Here is a 15,905-nt window from a genome sequence, read left to right as displayed (position 1 = left end):
TTGAATTGCCTATTTGCCAAATCCGCATCATCTAGAATCCACTTGATCATGTCTGTATATGGTAGGATCTTCGGCCTTGCCGCTATTCTATGGAGGAAAGAACACGCTAGGTCTTCCAGGGATGCCTCCGAAGGACGTGATGCACCCGCGACAGCAGCAGTTACCTTCATTATTCTAGGGTTCTCTTCTTCTAACAGCCTATACATGCCTTCCCATGTTGAGATACCTGCATCTCTGTTGCAGGCTGTATCTGTGTATAGGGGCGCCATCTCCTTGGTTTTTTCTCTTGTTTCGGAGCTTTGAGCTTTGTTCTTCTTTCCCATTTCGCTTTGCGCTTCTGTCTGATTTGCCTTCGCACTTTGCTCCTGCAGGTTACGAGTGAAATGGAAAGACTGATCAGAAAGGTGATGGGAGAGTTTTAAATGCAAGAGATAATCAGATATGCCACCTTACGTGAAGCAAATCCGCATCAAGGCACGCGTCTTTATTCCACTTAATAACTGACAACTAATTTATTACTATCATTAAAAGCGCATAATTTCAAGTCAGGTTATAGTAAGTGGCTTTTCTTTGGGTGACGCGCCCGAAGGATTCGTACTAAGGTGCTTTATGATTTGCCAACGTACCCTTGCATGTCGCGCAATCGCAAATCGCAGCGATCGCAATATCGCAGATCGCAATAATTCAATGTTTGCCAAACTTCGCCTGCCTCATTTCTGCGATATGCGATCGCGTGATCGCGATATCGCATATCGGCGGATTTGTAAGCTTTTCTTTATGGATGCTAGTATGTTGCGATGCGATGTTGTTATTAACACTGGGGCGGCGCGCATATTGGTCTTTAGAAGGGAAACGAAGGTGTTTCTTATCCTTATGTGGTGCGACCTTAAAGATTTGCTTTCATGAACACAGGCTTAGGCTTAAGACATTCAAGAAACCTTTTCTAAGCGTATGGTTGTAACTTCAAAAATAAATCCTTGCTTTTCCTAAAAAATTAACTAAGGGTCCCCATTCATTCAGTATCGTGGCTGATACTAGATTGAACGAGGGGGGTTGTTGCTGGCCACAACAATTGGCGATTCACTTGGGAGAACCAGTTATCTCTGCTCTTTTTCTATTGACGTTTTCAAACTTCTAAAAAATTTTCTCAGGAAATTTGAACTCTATTATAAAAAGATAAAAACAAATGATACTTCAAAGCGTCAATGATGTTTTGTTTCAGCTCCATTCTAGCTCAATTACTTGCATCCCCAGATTGTATTCGAATTTAAATCAGTTATTACTTGGTTTTGTAAAACATAAAAATAAAGTGTTCTCTATGTATCAGTCCTTCTTAAATATGCTCCTTTGTCGCAGGTAGAGCCACTGCTGCCAGCAGGCGTCCATAGCCTCGACAGGGTTACCTATTATCCAGGAATGATCCTTTATCCTGCCTCAGGTTATTTACAACTTTTTCAGAAAGAATCCCTTTCTTGATGCTTTTTCCTTTTTTATTCTCTAAAGAACAATGTCTTGGTTTGGTGGCCAAATTATGACACAGTAATTCACCTGATTTACACTTTTGCTGAGCAAGATGGCTCGTGATGAGACCCTTTGTCTTTCGATTGCAACAATCTTGAGTCATTGCCCTGTTTTGGTAGACAGTCTTGGCAAAGTCAGCAAGTTATAATATCTGTGATCATGATAAGTCGGCTCGTGATGAGACCTCTTATTCTTTGAGATATAGCATCTTTTTAGGTCATTCCTCTGAATGTTGTGTTTTCCTTCAGCAGGGAGGAAGTCAAATTTTCTTTCCTTAAGAAAGTTCTGGACGACAATGATAGGGCTGCTTTTGGTAATGGCTGCTTTCACAGAGAATCTTTATTTTAATATTGATACCTTTCATTGTGCTGACCTAAAACAAATTCTTCACTGAGATAGCTTTCTTTTAATTTTTTGGAGTTGAAACTATCATCATTTCTGGGTCAAAGTTCTATCGATAATAAAGATCAAATTCTCAAAAGATTTGCTGTTCATAGGAGCTGAAGTCCAAAATCTTTAACAGAGACAAGGTGTCTTTAGTAAACGTCAAATTCCGTTTAGCCAGAACAAACATTACTTGAGAGAGGCAAACATTCCCTAGGGTCATGTAGAGAATATAAATAACTTTGCCTATCAATTATTGAAAGCAAAACTAACAACCTAGCTAAATTACTCCTACTCCTATTCTAACTATATACAGGAAATAACTAAGTAAAATGATATTTCCAATGGAACCAACGATTCATTATTATTCCTATCCGTATGAATCTTCCAAGCATCAGTAAAAAGAACCGAATTTCCCTTGGATCGAAATTGTTGGCTAGGGAATAAGGACCTACAACCTCAATTGGAATTCTGTCTGATTTTCTTTTCTCATGAGAAGTTTTTTCCAACTGAGTACCTATTGGATCATAAAAATTAGGATGAATTTCTGATGTGAATTGGTGATCTTTCAATAGGAGGGATAACGAGTCAAATTGTGAAAAGGGTTTTTCAGTTTCGATGGCTTGTAACCCGTTGAGCTTTTAGCGATAATGAAAGTTCTCATATATAAATCGCTAAAATATAATTTATCAAAAATTTGAAAATTTAAAAAGAAATCCGATTTTGTACAAAATGAATGCAAGTGAGAAAGAAATGATTGGGTATTTATACAAATAATGTTATCGCACAACTGGGAGTTACTTGCAACTTTTTTCTTTTCACAAGAACTGGCCAGGTTTTGTGAATCAGGAACTAAGTCATGATTGCGAATAGGGATGGAGTTTTCCTCTTGATATGAATCATAGATCGGAGTATTGTCTTGGATAGTAGAATTATTAAAATGAGCTTTTGCTTTGAGATGAGGGTCAGATGGAATAATTCCTGATCTAAGATGTTCCTTATTAACTGACCCTAGATGAGTTACTTGTGATAACTCAACATCATCACAATTGTCAAAGCAAATATCACGAAAGACTTTACAGTTTTCCCTAGGTTCCTCTTTTTCATTATGTGTTTTCAGACAAGGGAGGTCAGGCAGCTCTCGTTTGATATTGATCAAAGGTTGTGCTAAAGTGGTCTCTTTATTTTGAAAACCCAATGATGATTTGTTTGAATAACCCTCTGTGTCTGTTGAGATATGCTTGATATTATGAGGGGAAAAATCATCATCACTAAAAACATTGGGGTAAAGAGAAAAATGCGAATCTGGAATAATGCATTTAAAAACATCAAATAAATTTTGTTCATCAGATTCACTATAAGCATCGGGCTTTAGATCATACCTTTTTGTGCCAATATTTTTTGAAAGAGAAACAGTTGGTGGATCTAACCTTGGCATCAGCATTTGTTGATTTGATTTGATATTGTCTGACTCTATGTCAAAGTCATCTTCTGGTTCCAAGGTAGTTTCCCTTTCAGTATTTTCGTCTTTGTTTTCTGGTACTAGAGCATGCAAGACTCCTAGGCTAATCTCTGTTTGGTCAGATACACGAGGTAGGAAATACTCGTCACAATCTGAAGATTCTTCATCTGTGAGCTCATTCTCGAGGTCATATTGTAGACATTTAAGATGAAATCGCATATTGAAATCCCTTACGGGTTCGTCTTGTTTCCGCAGATAGTCGATTTCATCATAGACCTGGTCGTATTCATAGCAATCAAATTCCAAGATGAAAGTCCTAATGAATTGGTCCCAGCTGTGGATTGATGCAACTGGGAGGTTTCTGCACCATTTTCTAGCTTCCGCTGTGAATGTAAGAGTAAAAATCCTGCACAAAACGCCTTCATCAATTTTCTGAATATCAGAACTCGAAACTCTTTGAATGAATTGCAGGGCATGGTGGAATGCAGAAGAATTATTCTTACCACTGAATTTTACCTGAGACAATAGCCTTACCACATCTGGTGGAGTGTTGGAAGAGGCAGGAACATGGATGCAACTCCAAATAGGAATTCTATGAGCAGCCATCCTGTTTCAAGATTTCTAATTTAAAAACATTCCAACAGACAATATGCTCAGGCCCTCCTTCTAGCGCCAAATATGTTGAGGGCCCCGAAATCGGGTCAACAAGAAGGGGGATACCCACCTGGTCCGGAACCTGGTTGGCGGCTCCTTGCCCGTTTGATGTAGCGGGTCTGACTGGGGGTAACGGTACCAGCTTCCCGATGCATGGGATGTGTGTGTGTGTAGAGTTTGATTATGTTGATTCTGGAAGCATTCTAAAACTAATTTAAATCTAACTTGCAAACTGATTCTAAGCTATAGTAATCTAATGAAAACAACATATGTAATCTACACTAACCCGGGATATATCTTTTCCATTATGCGATTTAGAAAGATTTCATATAATAACTGGTAATAAAGATCATTCAGCTATCACAAGAATATAAACCATTTAAGATGAACCATTCTGCATAAGAAGTTAAACAAAACAGTTGTAAACAGCATATCGCATAAATAAATCATTCATATGTCAAGCATAAATAAATGAGTCCACCGTACAAAAGTGCCAAATGATAACCCATATGCTCATACATTAACATATAAACAATGTCAGCTGCATATCACTCTAAGAATATAAGCAGAAATTCGTCAAGAGATAAAAGTACCATTTATGACTGATTTTTACTCACAGACTTCAAGCAATAACGATTTATCTCTACTTGTTCTAATATCTACTAAGAGTACAGTAGTGCAACATCAGTAGCAGACATTAAAATGCAAACATAAATAAATCTCGATCCTTCCATTCATCAAAACCTCCTCTGAGGGTGCAGAAGTGCATGTTCCGAGGACAAGTTTTTGACAAATTTCTGGACCCTTCTCCAATGCAATGAGAAGGGTTAAAATACTACTTCCTAATTCTAATAATAGTATTATTACAAAATTTAGGATACGGTTCTCAAATGACCGCCCTTTTTCTAATTTAGTCAAAAAGGAAAAAACAACATTCTAAATGAAATTACTTGTGAACTTGGTCTTTGAAGTTGCAGTTGTCAAGCATAGGCTTGAGAAGAGTAGGCTGGTTGATTTCTGCGCTTAGCTGGGCTGCGAAAACGGCATCCATAAGAGCTGGCGCTACCTTCTCGGCTGCGTTCATGATGCATCTTACTGTCATGCATTGGTTGTGCGGTTTAACTAAGTATGTCCAGTAACTTTCCCAATTTAGTCTAGCCAATGCCTGGATTGTTTTCCCGTTTGCCTGCGCTTTCTGCCTCCATTCTGTCTCCAGTTGCAACTTGCTCGGTAGGTATCCCGGGGTGGTCTCTGAAATCAAATTGGCTCTATGTAAATTTTCATTTACACAGTCGATAAGGATGCTCGCTTGTGTCGCCGCTGTCTCTGCTGCTTGCTCCGCCTCTGTGATTTGTTCGTCCCATTTATTAAAGAGCAGCTCCTTGTGATTTTCATTAATCTTGGGTGCCCCTGCTCTTTTCCCTTCCTCATCATCTTGCCAAGTCAAATATTCTGTTACTCTTTTGTTGTTCTGATCATAGTCGTTCCGCAATTCCACCACCTGGCTGGTGATCTTGTCGCTTAGTTCACAAAAGTGTCTCCACTGTGATATTCTACGCACCATCTCTTCCTGTTGCTGTGATAGTTGATCGTTCAAGCCGATGGATTCTGAAATAAACTCTGCCAGCTTAGGTTCATCTTTATGCATTTCTTGCACCGTCTGCAGTTGCTTTTCTTTTTCTTCAAGACTTCTTTGATAGCTTACCTGCATCTGGCGAAAGTCTTCCTGTAGCTTTTCGAGCTGTCTGGAAGCTTCAGTGTTTGCGCTGGCTTGTTGCAACTGTTATTGTAGCAGTTGTATTTGATTTTCATGTTCTTTTAGGAGTTGCTGAACTTCAGAGGCCTTGTCAATAGTTGCAGAAGCATATGCTCCTGCAATCTGAGACAGCTTCGTGAGATTCTCAGTTGGATTATTATTTGGGTCTTTCCACAAGACGTCTAGATGTTCAGCATCTTGAGACAGTGCATTCTCAAGCTTTCTCTTCTTTCTTTGTCTCCTTACAACTGCTTTGTGCTGGGGACTGTAGAATACGTCCAGTGGAGGAATTTCTTCTACGTTGAGTAGAAGTTCTGAGGATGGAGCGATAGGAAGGTGTTCTGCTTCTGCGGCGCTACTGACTATGGTCGAGACGACCTCTTGCACCACCTGTGTATTGCCCACAGGTGTCTTCGGGACTTGCCCTTCAAGATTAATTAATTCATTGAAGGTTTCCCACTCTTTATCCAACTATGTTGTGACAAGAGGTGTTTCGACGACAGGAGGGGGAACGTTTCTTGGTGGGGAGGCGATAACTTGTTGCTGAGCCATCGTACTTGACTGAGCTGTGTCTTTGGTTGTTTCTTCGTTCTTTTCTTTGTCGTGCACAGACTCTTCAGGATGTTCAGATATTTCTCTTGCGGCGCTGGACTTAGATCTGGAAGCGCTAGAGTTTTCACTGAGGCTGATGCTCGGAGTCGGTTCTCTAGTAGCTACTCGCAGCCCTTCTAGTGGAATACTAGCCAGCCTTCTCTCTCTATATAACGTGAATTTCCGGAGATCGACTGGAGACAACCTCGACTGAGCTTCTTGGAAAATCTCTTTGAGCGAGCTCTTACTCTGAAAGAGATCATCAAACAGATCTTTCTTCCCAGAGAACACTCTTATCTTGACGTTGGTTGTAAATTCCTGGGCCACATTATTTGGGTTGAATGGTCTTGATGAGAACTTAAATAATTGAAGACACGTCACATTCTCCACCTCACCAAAAGCGTGTCCCACATCGAACAAAGAGAAGGCCCCACAAGTGACGGGAAATTGAGGCCAAATGGCCTTCTTTTTGTCCTTTAGGTCCTTGGTTAAGCCGCCTTCAGAACAAGTTTGATAAGCGATTTCCCGGGCCAACAGTTTATCAGGGACATACAAGGGTAGGACATGTGGAGGTACAGTGCTTCCAAAAACTCGAATGTAGGTAAACCATTCTTCCCCAAACCATCTCGCGATGGGGATGATGTCAATTTGGGCCTCGGGAGAGCACCTTGGGGGGTCCTTATCATATATCATTCTATGTATGGGCAATATGAGCCCATGGAAAATCTGGTAAAAATGAGGGGCAAACTGGGAATCCCATAAGACTTTATGATAAACATGGATGGGCAATGGGTCTTGGGTAGTCCATTTCCAACCCATGGTAGGAAAATTTGATACAAGACAGACAGAGTCCATTATATAGTCAGACAAATAAAAAGGAGGATAGACCCTTTGGGAGAAGGATCTCTTAGAATGGTAATTGACAACCGCCGTGTATAGAGTATCAGAAAGGATTTTGGCCCAATCTACTATCTCGGAGCTAGTCGGGGCGTCAACTAACGGTAGCCATTCAGATGAAAACTTATTGATATCGGGCATACCAAATAATCTACAGAGCATGGCTGCAGCAAAACAATATGGAGAGGTAACGGAACCAGTGCTGTACATACCGTTTTTATCCTTTTTCAATGGCTCATCTCTTCTTGACCATTCTTTAGTGGTGTCTGATAGATCCGGATTTTCTACTGCGAACTTCTTAACAAATTGTGCATTATAGGTCGCTTGCGGTTCAGGAAGATGATACATGAGCTTCAGGTCTTGGGCAGCAAACGATCCCACGAGCCCATGTCCCTGGACTTTGAATTGCCTATTTGCCAAATCCGCATCATCTTGAATCCACTTGATCATGTCTGTATATGGTAGGATCTTCGGCCTTGCCGCTATTCTATGGAGGAAAGAACACGCTAGGTCTTCCAGGGATGCCTCCAAAGGACGTGATGCACCCGCGACAGCAGCAGTTACCTTCATTATTCTAGGGTTCTCTTCTTCTAACAGCCTATACATGCCTTCCCATGTTGAGATACCTGCATCTCTGTTGCAGGTTGTATCTGTGTATAGGGGCACCATCTCCTTGGTTTTTTCTCTTGTTTTGGAGCTTTGAGCTTTGTTCTTCTTTCCCATTTCGCTTTGCGCTTCTGTCTGATTTGCCTTCGCACTTTGCTCCTGCAGGTTACGAGTGAAATGGAAAGACTGATCAGAAAGGTGATGGGAGAGTTTTAAATGCAAGAGATAATCAGATATGGCACCTTATGTGAAGCAAATCCACATCAAGGCACGCGTCTTTATTCCACTTAATAACTGACAACTAATTTATTACTATCATTAAAAGCGCATAATTTCAAGTCAGGTTATAGTAAGTGGCTTTTCTTTGGGTGACGCGCCCGAAGGATTCGTACTAAGGTGCTTTATGATTTGCCAACGTACCCTTGCATGTCGCGCAATCGCAAATCGCAACGATCGCAATATCGCAGATCGCAATAATTCAATGTTTGCCAAACTTCGCCTGCCTCATTTCTGCGATATGCGATCGCGATATCGCATATCGGCGGATTTGTAAGCTTTTCTTTATGGATGCTAGTATGTTGCGATGCGATGTTGTTATTAACACTGGGGTGGCGCGCATATTGGTCTTTAGAAGGGAAACGAAGGTGTTTCTTATCCTTATGTGGTGCGACCTTAAAGATTTGCTTTCATGAACACAGGCTTAGGCTTAAGACATTCAAGAAACCTTTTCTAAGTGTATGGTTGTAACTTCAAAAAGAAATCCTTGCTTTTCCTGAAAAATTATCTAAGGGTCCCCATTCATTCAGTATCGTGGCTGATACTAGATTGAACGAGGGGGGTTGTTGCTGGCCACAACAGGCCCATGATAATGTAGATCTATGTAAGGGCAGTGATAATAATTGTATTCATTTGGCCCCCGCTATTCCTAGATTAACCACTCTCCTCTGGGTAGGGCCGCCTTGGATAACTCGTCAGCACAACTGTTATGTTCCTTGTAAATATGATTGCATGTGATATAATTAAATTGAGCCTTGAAAATGTTTATTTCATCCAAAATATTACTGAGTGTGTGTATGTGACAAGCAGTAATATTATTGAACCAATTTATAATGATCTTCGAATCTCCAAATATATTAATGCTCATGCAGTTATGCCCTAAAGAGAAATGCAAGAGGTGACGAAGGGTGTTGAGTTCAGAGAAATTGTTTGTTCCTGCCCCTAATCCCATCTTAACTTTGAAGTAATGATGATCACTAATGTGAAGGATGAATCCACCACCACATCCCTGCTTTTGTGTTGCGCCATCAAAATACGCCCAAGGGGTATTTTTATCAATAAATGGAGGAGCATGTGGCCTGTGGACTTGGGGTTGTGGAGGCTCAGGCATCTCATTAAATGTCGTTATTATACAAGTTGCAGTGTGTGGCCAACACACAGGTTTATTTTCAAATATGAAGCGATTCCAAGCCAACCAGAGATGCCAACTAATAATCAAAGGGAGACTTTGGAGCTTAGACCCTTTATGTCAATGATACCAGCTTTCCCATGCTTTGTTTATGTCTTCCCCTTCCTAGAAACCCAAGAAGCGAATAGTAGAGGATATGTTTTGCCAAAGATCAATCAAAGTAGGACAATTCAGAAACAGATTTGAAGTCGATTCTGATGATCCTTTGCATAATGTACACCAAGTTGGCTCGTGGAAGGATCGATGCATAAGATTATTGCCAGTGGGAACTTTATTTTTAAGAATACACCAGAAAAAAAGTCTGGTCCAAGGAGGCGCAGTAAGTTTCCATATAGACTTCCACCAGAAAGTGATCAAATCCGGAATCTTGTGTGAGATCAGGGCTAAATAACCAGACTTTGGTGAGTATATACCACTGTCCAAATGATGCCAAATGAGTTCATCTAGGCCCTCTTTTATTTAAAGAAATATTTTAATACAGTTAATGAAAATAATAACTTGATGATAATGGCATAATCAGAAAATGCAATTTGAATTAATATGAATGATGGGTTCAAATGTAAAATTGATCAAGATGATTGTTCAGCCTCACTCCTAATTAATGGTTATTTTATTGTCTTGCTTTGAGGACGTTGCATCTTGGAGATGGGAAGAATGGTGATAAAAGTCTAATTATGGACATTAAAGAAAGATCATCAAACATGAAGAACGTATAATCACATAATATGCTAAACTGACTCACATAATATGTGGAAGTAAAGAAGACAATAGCCATTGAGGCAAGATGTGGAGATGATCAATATATTTTCTTAGATATTCCATTGGAACCGTTCATCACAATAGATATGATCAAATATTGAAATTTTTATTATCAATGTTAATTCCTTTCAGATCTCAGATTCTTTATTTACTTTTTTATTTTTAAAAATAAGTTAGCCAAAATGTGATGAATATAGAATGAAAATAAATATGCACTACAACTAAAATAGGCACAATATTTTTCCCCGGGAAGCCCTTACGTGAGAAAACCTAGCTAGAAGGTCTGGCTGCTTTGCTCTCTATTCTCTGGTATGGAAAAAAGAGGCACTCTCTACAAAGTTACCTAATACATGTGGCTTGTAAATCTACTACAAAATATTAACCCCATTTGTTTTTCTCTCTGACTTTCCACTCTAAGTTGCTTTGCTCAAATATGGAATAAAATACAATAACATTGAATGGAACGCCTACTCCTCCTAGTGGCCCAATATTTAACATAACTCAATAACCGTCTAGGGGTAAGGTTTGACTCCCTCAACCCTCAACTAAAGTTACATTTTGAACCTTCTATAGTATTTTTGAAAACACACATGTGACTCGCCGCATATGCATGAACAATGGGGGTTGACATGATATCTACTTTTACCATGGTGGTCAACACGGTAGGCCAACTTGCATGAGGCATAAGTTTTTGATATGAACTTTGAGCACTAGAGGGTCTTGCATAAGTGAGAGTTTTTTTACCCTAAAAAATCCTTTAATGCCTCAAAATGGCTCTAAAACGATTTCAAACCCCATATTTCCAAATTGGGACCCATGGATAAAAATGACCTTGTAAGTTGATTCCCTTGATTCCTCCACTCTAAAAGAATTGCGATAGTTGAAAAATAAAATAATGATCCAATCTAAATCATGAGGAAATAGAAATAAGAAATAGTCTTGTGATTCCCTAAAGTACATGTGAATGAAATCAAAATTGGAAGAAACTCACCCCTTAAATGATAATAAACTTATGAGAAGTTAGAAAAGTAAGTATAAAAAAATGAGGGTTTAAAGAAATGAATGATGATAAACTATTGCAGTGCTGATAACCATGACCAATCTAGAACGATGAGATGAAAATAAAAAAGTAATACATAAATACATAAAGTGAATATGTGGAAGTTTCTCAAATAAGTGTAAGAATCAACTAGAACATGATGGAAGCCTTCAGAAGTAGGGAAAAGTCATGATGAAATAACTTAGCACTCTAGTGATATCTTGTAAATGAATAAACATGTGGTAAGTAGTTATGGAATCACATAAGTCATGTGTGGAAAATAATTCATATGTGGCAAAGGAAATAAATTATGTAGACCAATGGGAAAACACCTACCATGAACTGTGTGAAGAAATGATGCGAGAAATTCTATAATAAGACCACGCGAAATATTATGCATAATTGAGAAACAATTAAGAATCAACTAAGGGCACTCACACGAAGATGATGGCCCTAAAGTGGCAAGGGGGCCATCAGGAACACATTCCCACATGAATGTGTGCCCATTCCTAGGAATGTGCATGTGTTCCTAGGCATCTAAGCTCAGCAAGGCCTAAGCTGCCAACTAGGACACCAACAAGGTTTTCAGCTTGGCATGGCTCAAAATCACTTGTGCATAGGAAATATCATTATGCAATTTGAAAACCATCATTTTGCAATATGAAAACCCCAGGTTTTGTGGAATTTGAAAATCCTAGTAATGTGGAATGTGAAAACTCCAACATAGTGAGTTATATAATTAGAAAACGTAATTAAACTCACCATATTGATCATGCATTGCAAGTTGTCAATTTTCATCAATGAGTTTTGTGCATTTTGAAAACTTTAGTAAAGTAGAATTCGATGGAATGAAATTAAATAGATGAAATTGTTGTTTATGCCATTGTGACTAATTTATACCCAACACTATTTATCCCTCTATTTTCATCTCTTATTTTCTGATAAATAATTCTCCAGCTTTGAATTTCCTCTTAACTCATCTCTATGGCTCTATCACAAAGATCACAAAGACGGTGATGCTCTTCCATGTGGAAGAACTATCAGCAAAAATTAAAACTCGTAATATGTGAAATCATGAATACAGAATGCGGAGGTGCAAAGAAATGCAATTAGCAATATCTCCGCGCTCATGAGCTTCGTCTGCAAGTATTTCTGACGATCAATTAATGGAGATGGCTAACAACCAAATAACAACTGTATCAATTTATTTGTTGATTAAATTTAGTTATTTAACTTATCCGTAACTCTTCTTTGCATGGTCCTTTTAACCTAAACCCCCTCCTTGTTCGTGATTTAAATCCCTAAATTTTTATAGAATCCACAAAATGGCATTATTGAAACATCAAAGAGTCTTCCCACTTTTAAGAAGAAAATAAAGAAAAAAATCAATTAGAAGACCGAAGAAAATAAAGAAAAACATCAATTAAATATTTTAGTTAGCTAATTTTGATAAGCATCAATTCGATGGTAAACAGAGACATTTGAGAGATAGATTGAAAAAAGACAAACCAAGTATAATGATAGTCCAGGAAACAAAGATTAGAATGCAGAAAATGGAAGAAATAATAAGCAGGTGGAAAATCTGGTATGAAATTATGGGGCAGGATGCGGCAGGCAGCGCAGGGGGATTGGCAATCTTATGGAACCCAGAGGAAATACAATTTAGGAATTGGACTAGCTTCCCACGGATCCTTTCAGGTACGTTCAATTTGATAGGGTCATCTGAATGGGTTGCTCTATCTGGAGTGTATGGTCCACACTCACCCAATGAACGCAAAGGCTTCCTGCAGAATATGAAATCAATTCGAAGACTTTATCCAGAAATGCCTTGGATAATCGGTGGGGATTTCAATATGATCGTGTCCTTATCAGAGAAGAGAGGAGGATCAAGAAGAACAGACCAGGACATGGAAGCCTTTAGAGACATGATAACGGAGCAACGAATGGTGGATATACAAACCATAAATGGTATCCACACATGGAATAACCGTAGAGGAGGAACAAACCAAATAGCTTCAAGATTGGACAGATTCCTAGTTTCGGAACAAATCATGATGAAAGATGTATACATAGAGGCAATGATTCTTCCTGTAGTTGGCTCTGATCACTGGCCAATAAAGTTAGAAATTGACCTCAAGCAGAGCCCCAAAAGAAGACCGTTCAGGTTTGAATCCTTCTGGCTCAGGAACCATCAGTTTCTGCCAAAAGTTGAAGAATGGTGGACCACGAGCAGTCAAAGTGGGAGAAGCAAAATGCAAACTTTCCAATTAAAATTGAAAGAACTTAGGGGGAAAATAAAAAAATGGAACAAAGAAGAATTCGGGGATATATTCAGAGATCAACAACGTTTAGAGCAAAAAATGAGTGAGTTACAACAGGCAAATATAACAGAAGGCAGAAATGAAGAGGGAAGTAGAGAAGAAGGAATTGTAATAGGCCAACTTGAGGAACGAAGAAAACAGGAAGAGATCTTATGGAAACAAAAATCATGTGTCTAGTGGCTTAGAGAAGGAGAAAGGAACATGAAGTTCTTCCATCAGGCCATGATCCAGCACAGGCAGAGAAATAGGATCTTCTCAATTAAAAACACGGGAGGTCAACGCATAACCCAGCATGATGAAATGGAGCAGGAGCTTGTAGGACATTTCAAAGGTATTCTCACTGAACCTCAGAGGAATAGATCGGAGGCCATAGGTAGGATAAGCAATGAAATCCCAAATTTGGTAACCAGGGACCAAAACTTAGCCCTGATGAGGGAAGCTACTCTGGAGGAAGCTGAGGAAATAGTGAAGGGCATGAAAAGAAAAAATGCCCCAGGACCCAATGGATTTACGGCTGAATTCTACCAAGCAAGTTGGCAGTTCATAGGAAAGGAAATTCTAGAAGTTGTAGAGGAAGCGTGCAGACAGCAAAAGGTATGGCATGGACTAAACTCTACTCTTGTTTCTCTAATTCCTAAAACAGCTCATTCGAAAACTGCTGAGGGTTTTAGGCCAATCGCTCTCTGTAATGTCATCTATAAGATTATAGCCACCTTAATGGTCAAAAGACTGAAGCCAATCCTCCCCAGCATAATATCCCCAGAACAAACTGGGTTTGTAGAAGGGAGGCAAATCTTAGATGGTCTGGTTGTTTCTCAAGAAGTAATACATTCATTGAAACAGAAAAAGGAACCAGGCATGATGATAAAACTGGATCTTTCTAAAGCTTATGATCGCCTAAATTGGAGCTATTTAGAGTCAATCCTTCTGGCTTATGGGTTCTGTAACAGGTGGGTGAAATGGATACTCAGCATGATCTCCACGCCCAATTTTTCCATTCTTCTGAATGGTACTCCAACTGCGACCTTCAATGCTTCAAGAGGCCTGCGCCAAGGAGACCCCTTGTCTCCATTCTTGTTTATAATAGCGGCTGAGGGACTCGGAATATATATCAAAAAAGAGCTCAGAGAGAGGAAAATAAAAGGGCTGAGGCTTTGGGGAAACAACATCCCTGTTACTCACCAACAGTTCGTAGACGATATCATGATTTTCTGTAAGGTCTCCCTGAGAGAGGTCAAAAGGGTAAAAGAGGTCTTAGACTTATTCATGGAAGCTTCGGGCACTGAAATTAATAAGGATAAGTCGAACACCTTTATTTTCAACACACCTGAAATGGTCAAATCCCATTTGACAAGAACGCTGGGGTTCAGAAAGGGAGAATTTCCAACAAAATACCTGGGCACCATGCTTGACGTGAGTTCGCTAAGGATTGCTAATTGGCAACCAATTCTTGAGAAGCTCAAGAACCGATTATCTAACTAGTCCTTTCGGTCTCTTAATATAGTAGCATGATTAGTGCTTCTCAAATCGACTCTACAATCAATTCCAATCTACCCTCTATCGGTCATGGTAGTTCCGAAAGGAGTAAGTACCAAAACGATTGAAATTTTCTGGAACTTTATTTGGGGAGGGCCAAATCAGCAGAAGAAATGGGCCTTAATCTCATGGAATAGTCTTACAAAAGCAAAGGAGGCAGGGGGACTAGGTGTAAGAGATCCACTTTTACTGAACCAAGTCCTGGCGGCGAAACTATGGTGGCGTTGGATGAAGGGGGGTAAAGACTTATGGAAAGAAATATGGACGCAGAAATATTCAATGCCAACTTCAGTTGAAGGAATCATGTGAAAGGAAGTGATGCCAAAGGGATCTACGATATGGGATCTGGCATGCCAGAACAGAGACATTATAAATACGCATGCTTTTTGGGAGGTTAGAAATGGAAGGACAGCAAAATTCTGGGAGGAAGCCTGGCAGCAGAGGGAAAGAATGGTGGATATTCAGGGGCTGCAAACCATTTACAGAGAAGCCAAGGCCAAAGGCTTAACTTATGTAAATGATTATTGGAAGGAAGGAGGCGAAAATGAGATGTGGAGGGAATGGAAAGACCCCGGAGATTGGGATAATAATATTAATGATGATCTTAAAGCAAGGATAGTAAAAGAGATGGACTCCAGAAGGATTAAAAAAAGAACTGGGCCGGATATTCTCAGATGGGGCGGATCTACAAAAGGCACCTTCACGGTTAAGGAAGCATACCTCATAAAATCTAAACAAGCACTGGAAGAACAGACACAAGATTGGAAACAATTATGGAAGAGCAAGTGGTGGCCAAAGGTCACCATGTTCACTTGGCTAGTGGGAAGAAGACGCATCCTGACATGGGATCAACTCCAGAAACGAGGGTTCCAAGGGCCACCAAGATGCAGCTTATGTAAACAAGACATAGAAAC

The 15,905-nt window shown here is 39.6% G+C and overlaps 1 protein-coding gene across 1 annotated transcript; it reads left to right on the top strand.

Annotated features, from left to right (window-relative positions):
- Positions 1-12,729: 12,729 nt before the first annotated feature.
- On the top strand, positions 12,730-13,632 carry LOC149239404 (uncharacterized). Its single transcript, XM_089369849.1, has one exon. The coding sequence runs from the start codon at positions 12,730-12,732 to the stop codon at positions 13,630-13,632; it is 903 nt and encodes a 300-aa protein (XP_089225975.1).
- Positions 13,633-15,905: the final 2,273 nt, after the last annotated feature.

The sequence above is a fragment of the Pinus tabuliformis genome, chromosome 8, assembly GCF_031772625.1.
Source record: "Pinus tabuliformis cultivar Carrire ecotype Pingquan chromosome 8, CPIR1, whole genome shotgun sequence".
Lineage (NCBI taxonomy): Eukaryota > Viridiplantae > Streptophyta > Pinopsida > Pinales > Pinaceae > Pinus > Pinus tabuliformis.
This window is presented reverse-complemented; position numbering and strand designations above follow the sequence as displayed.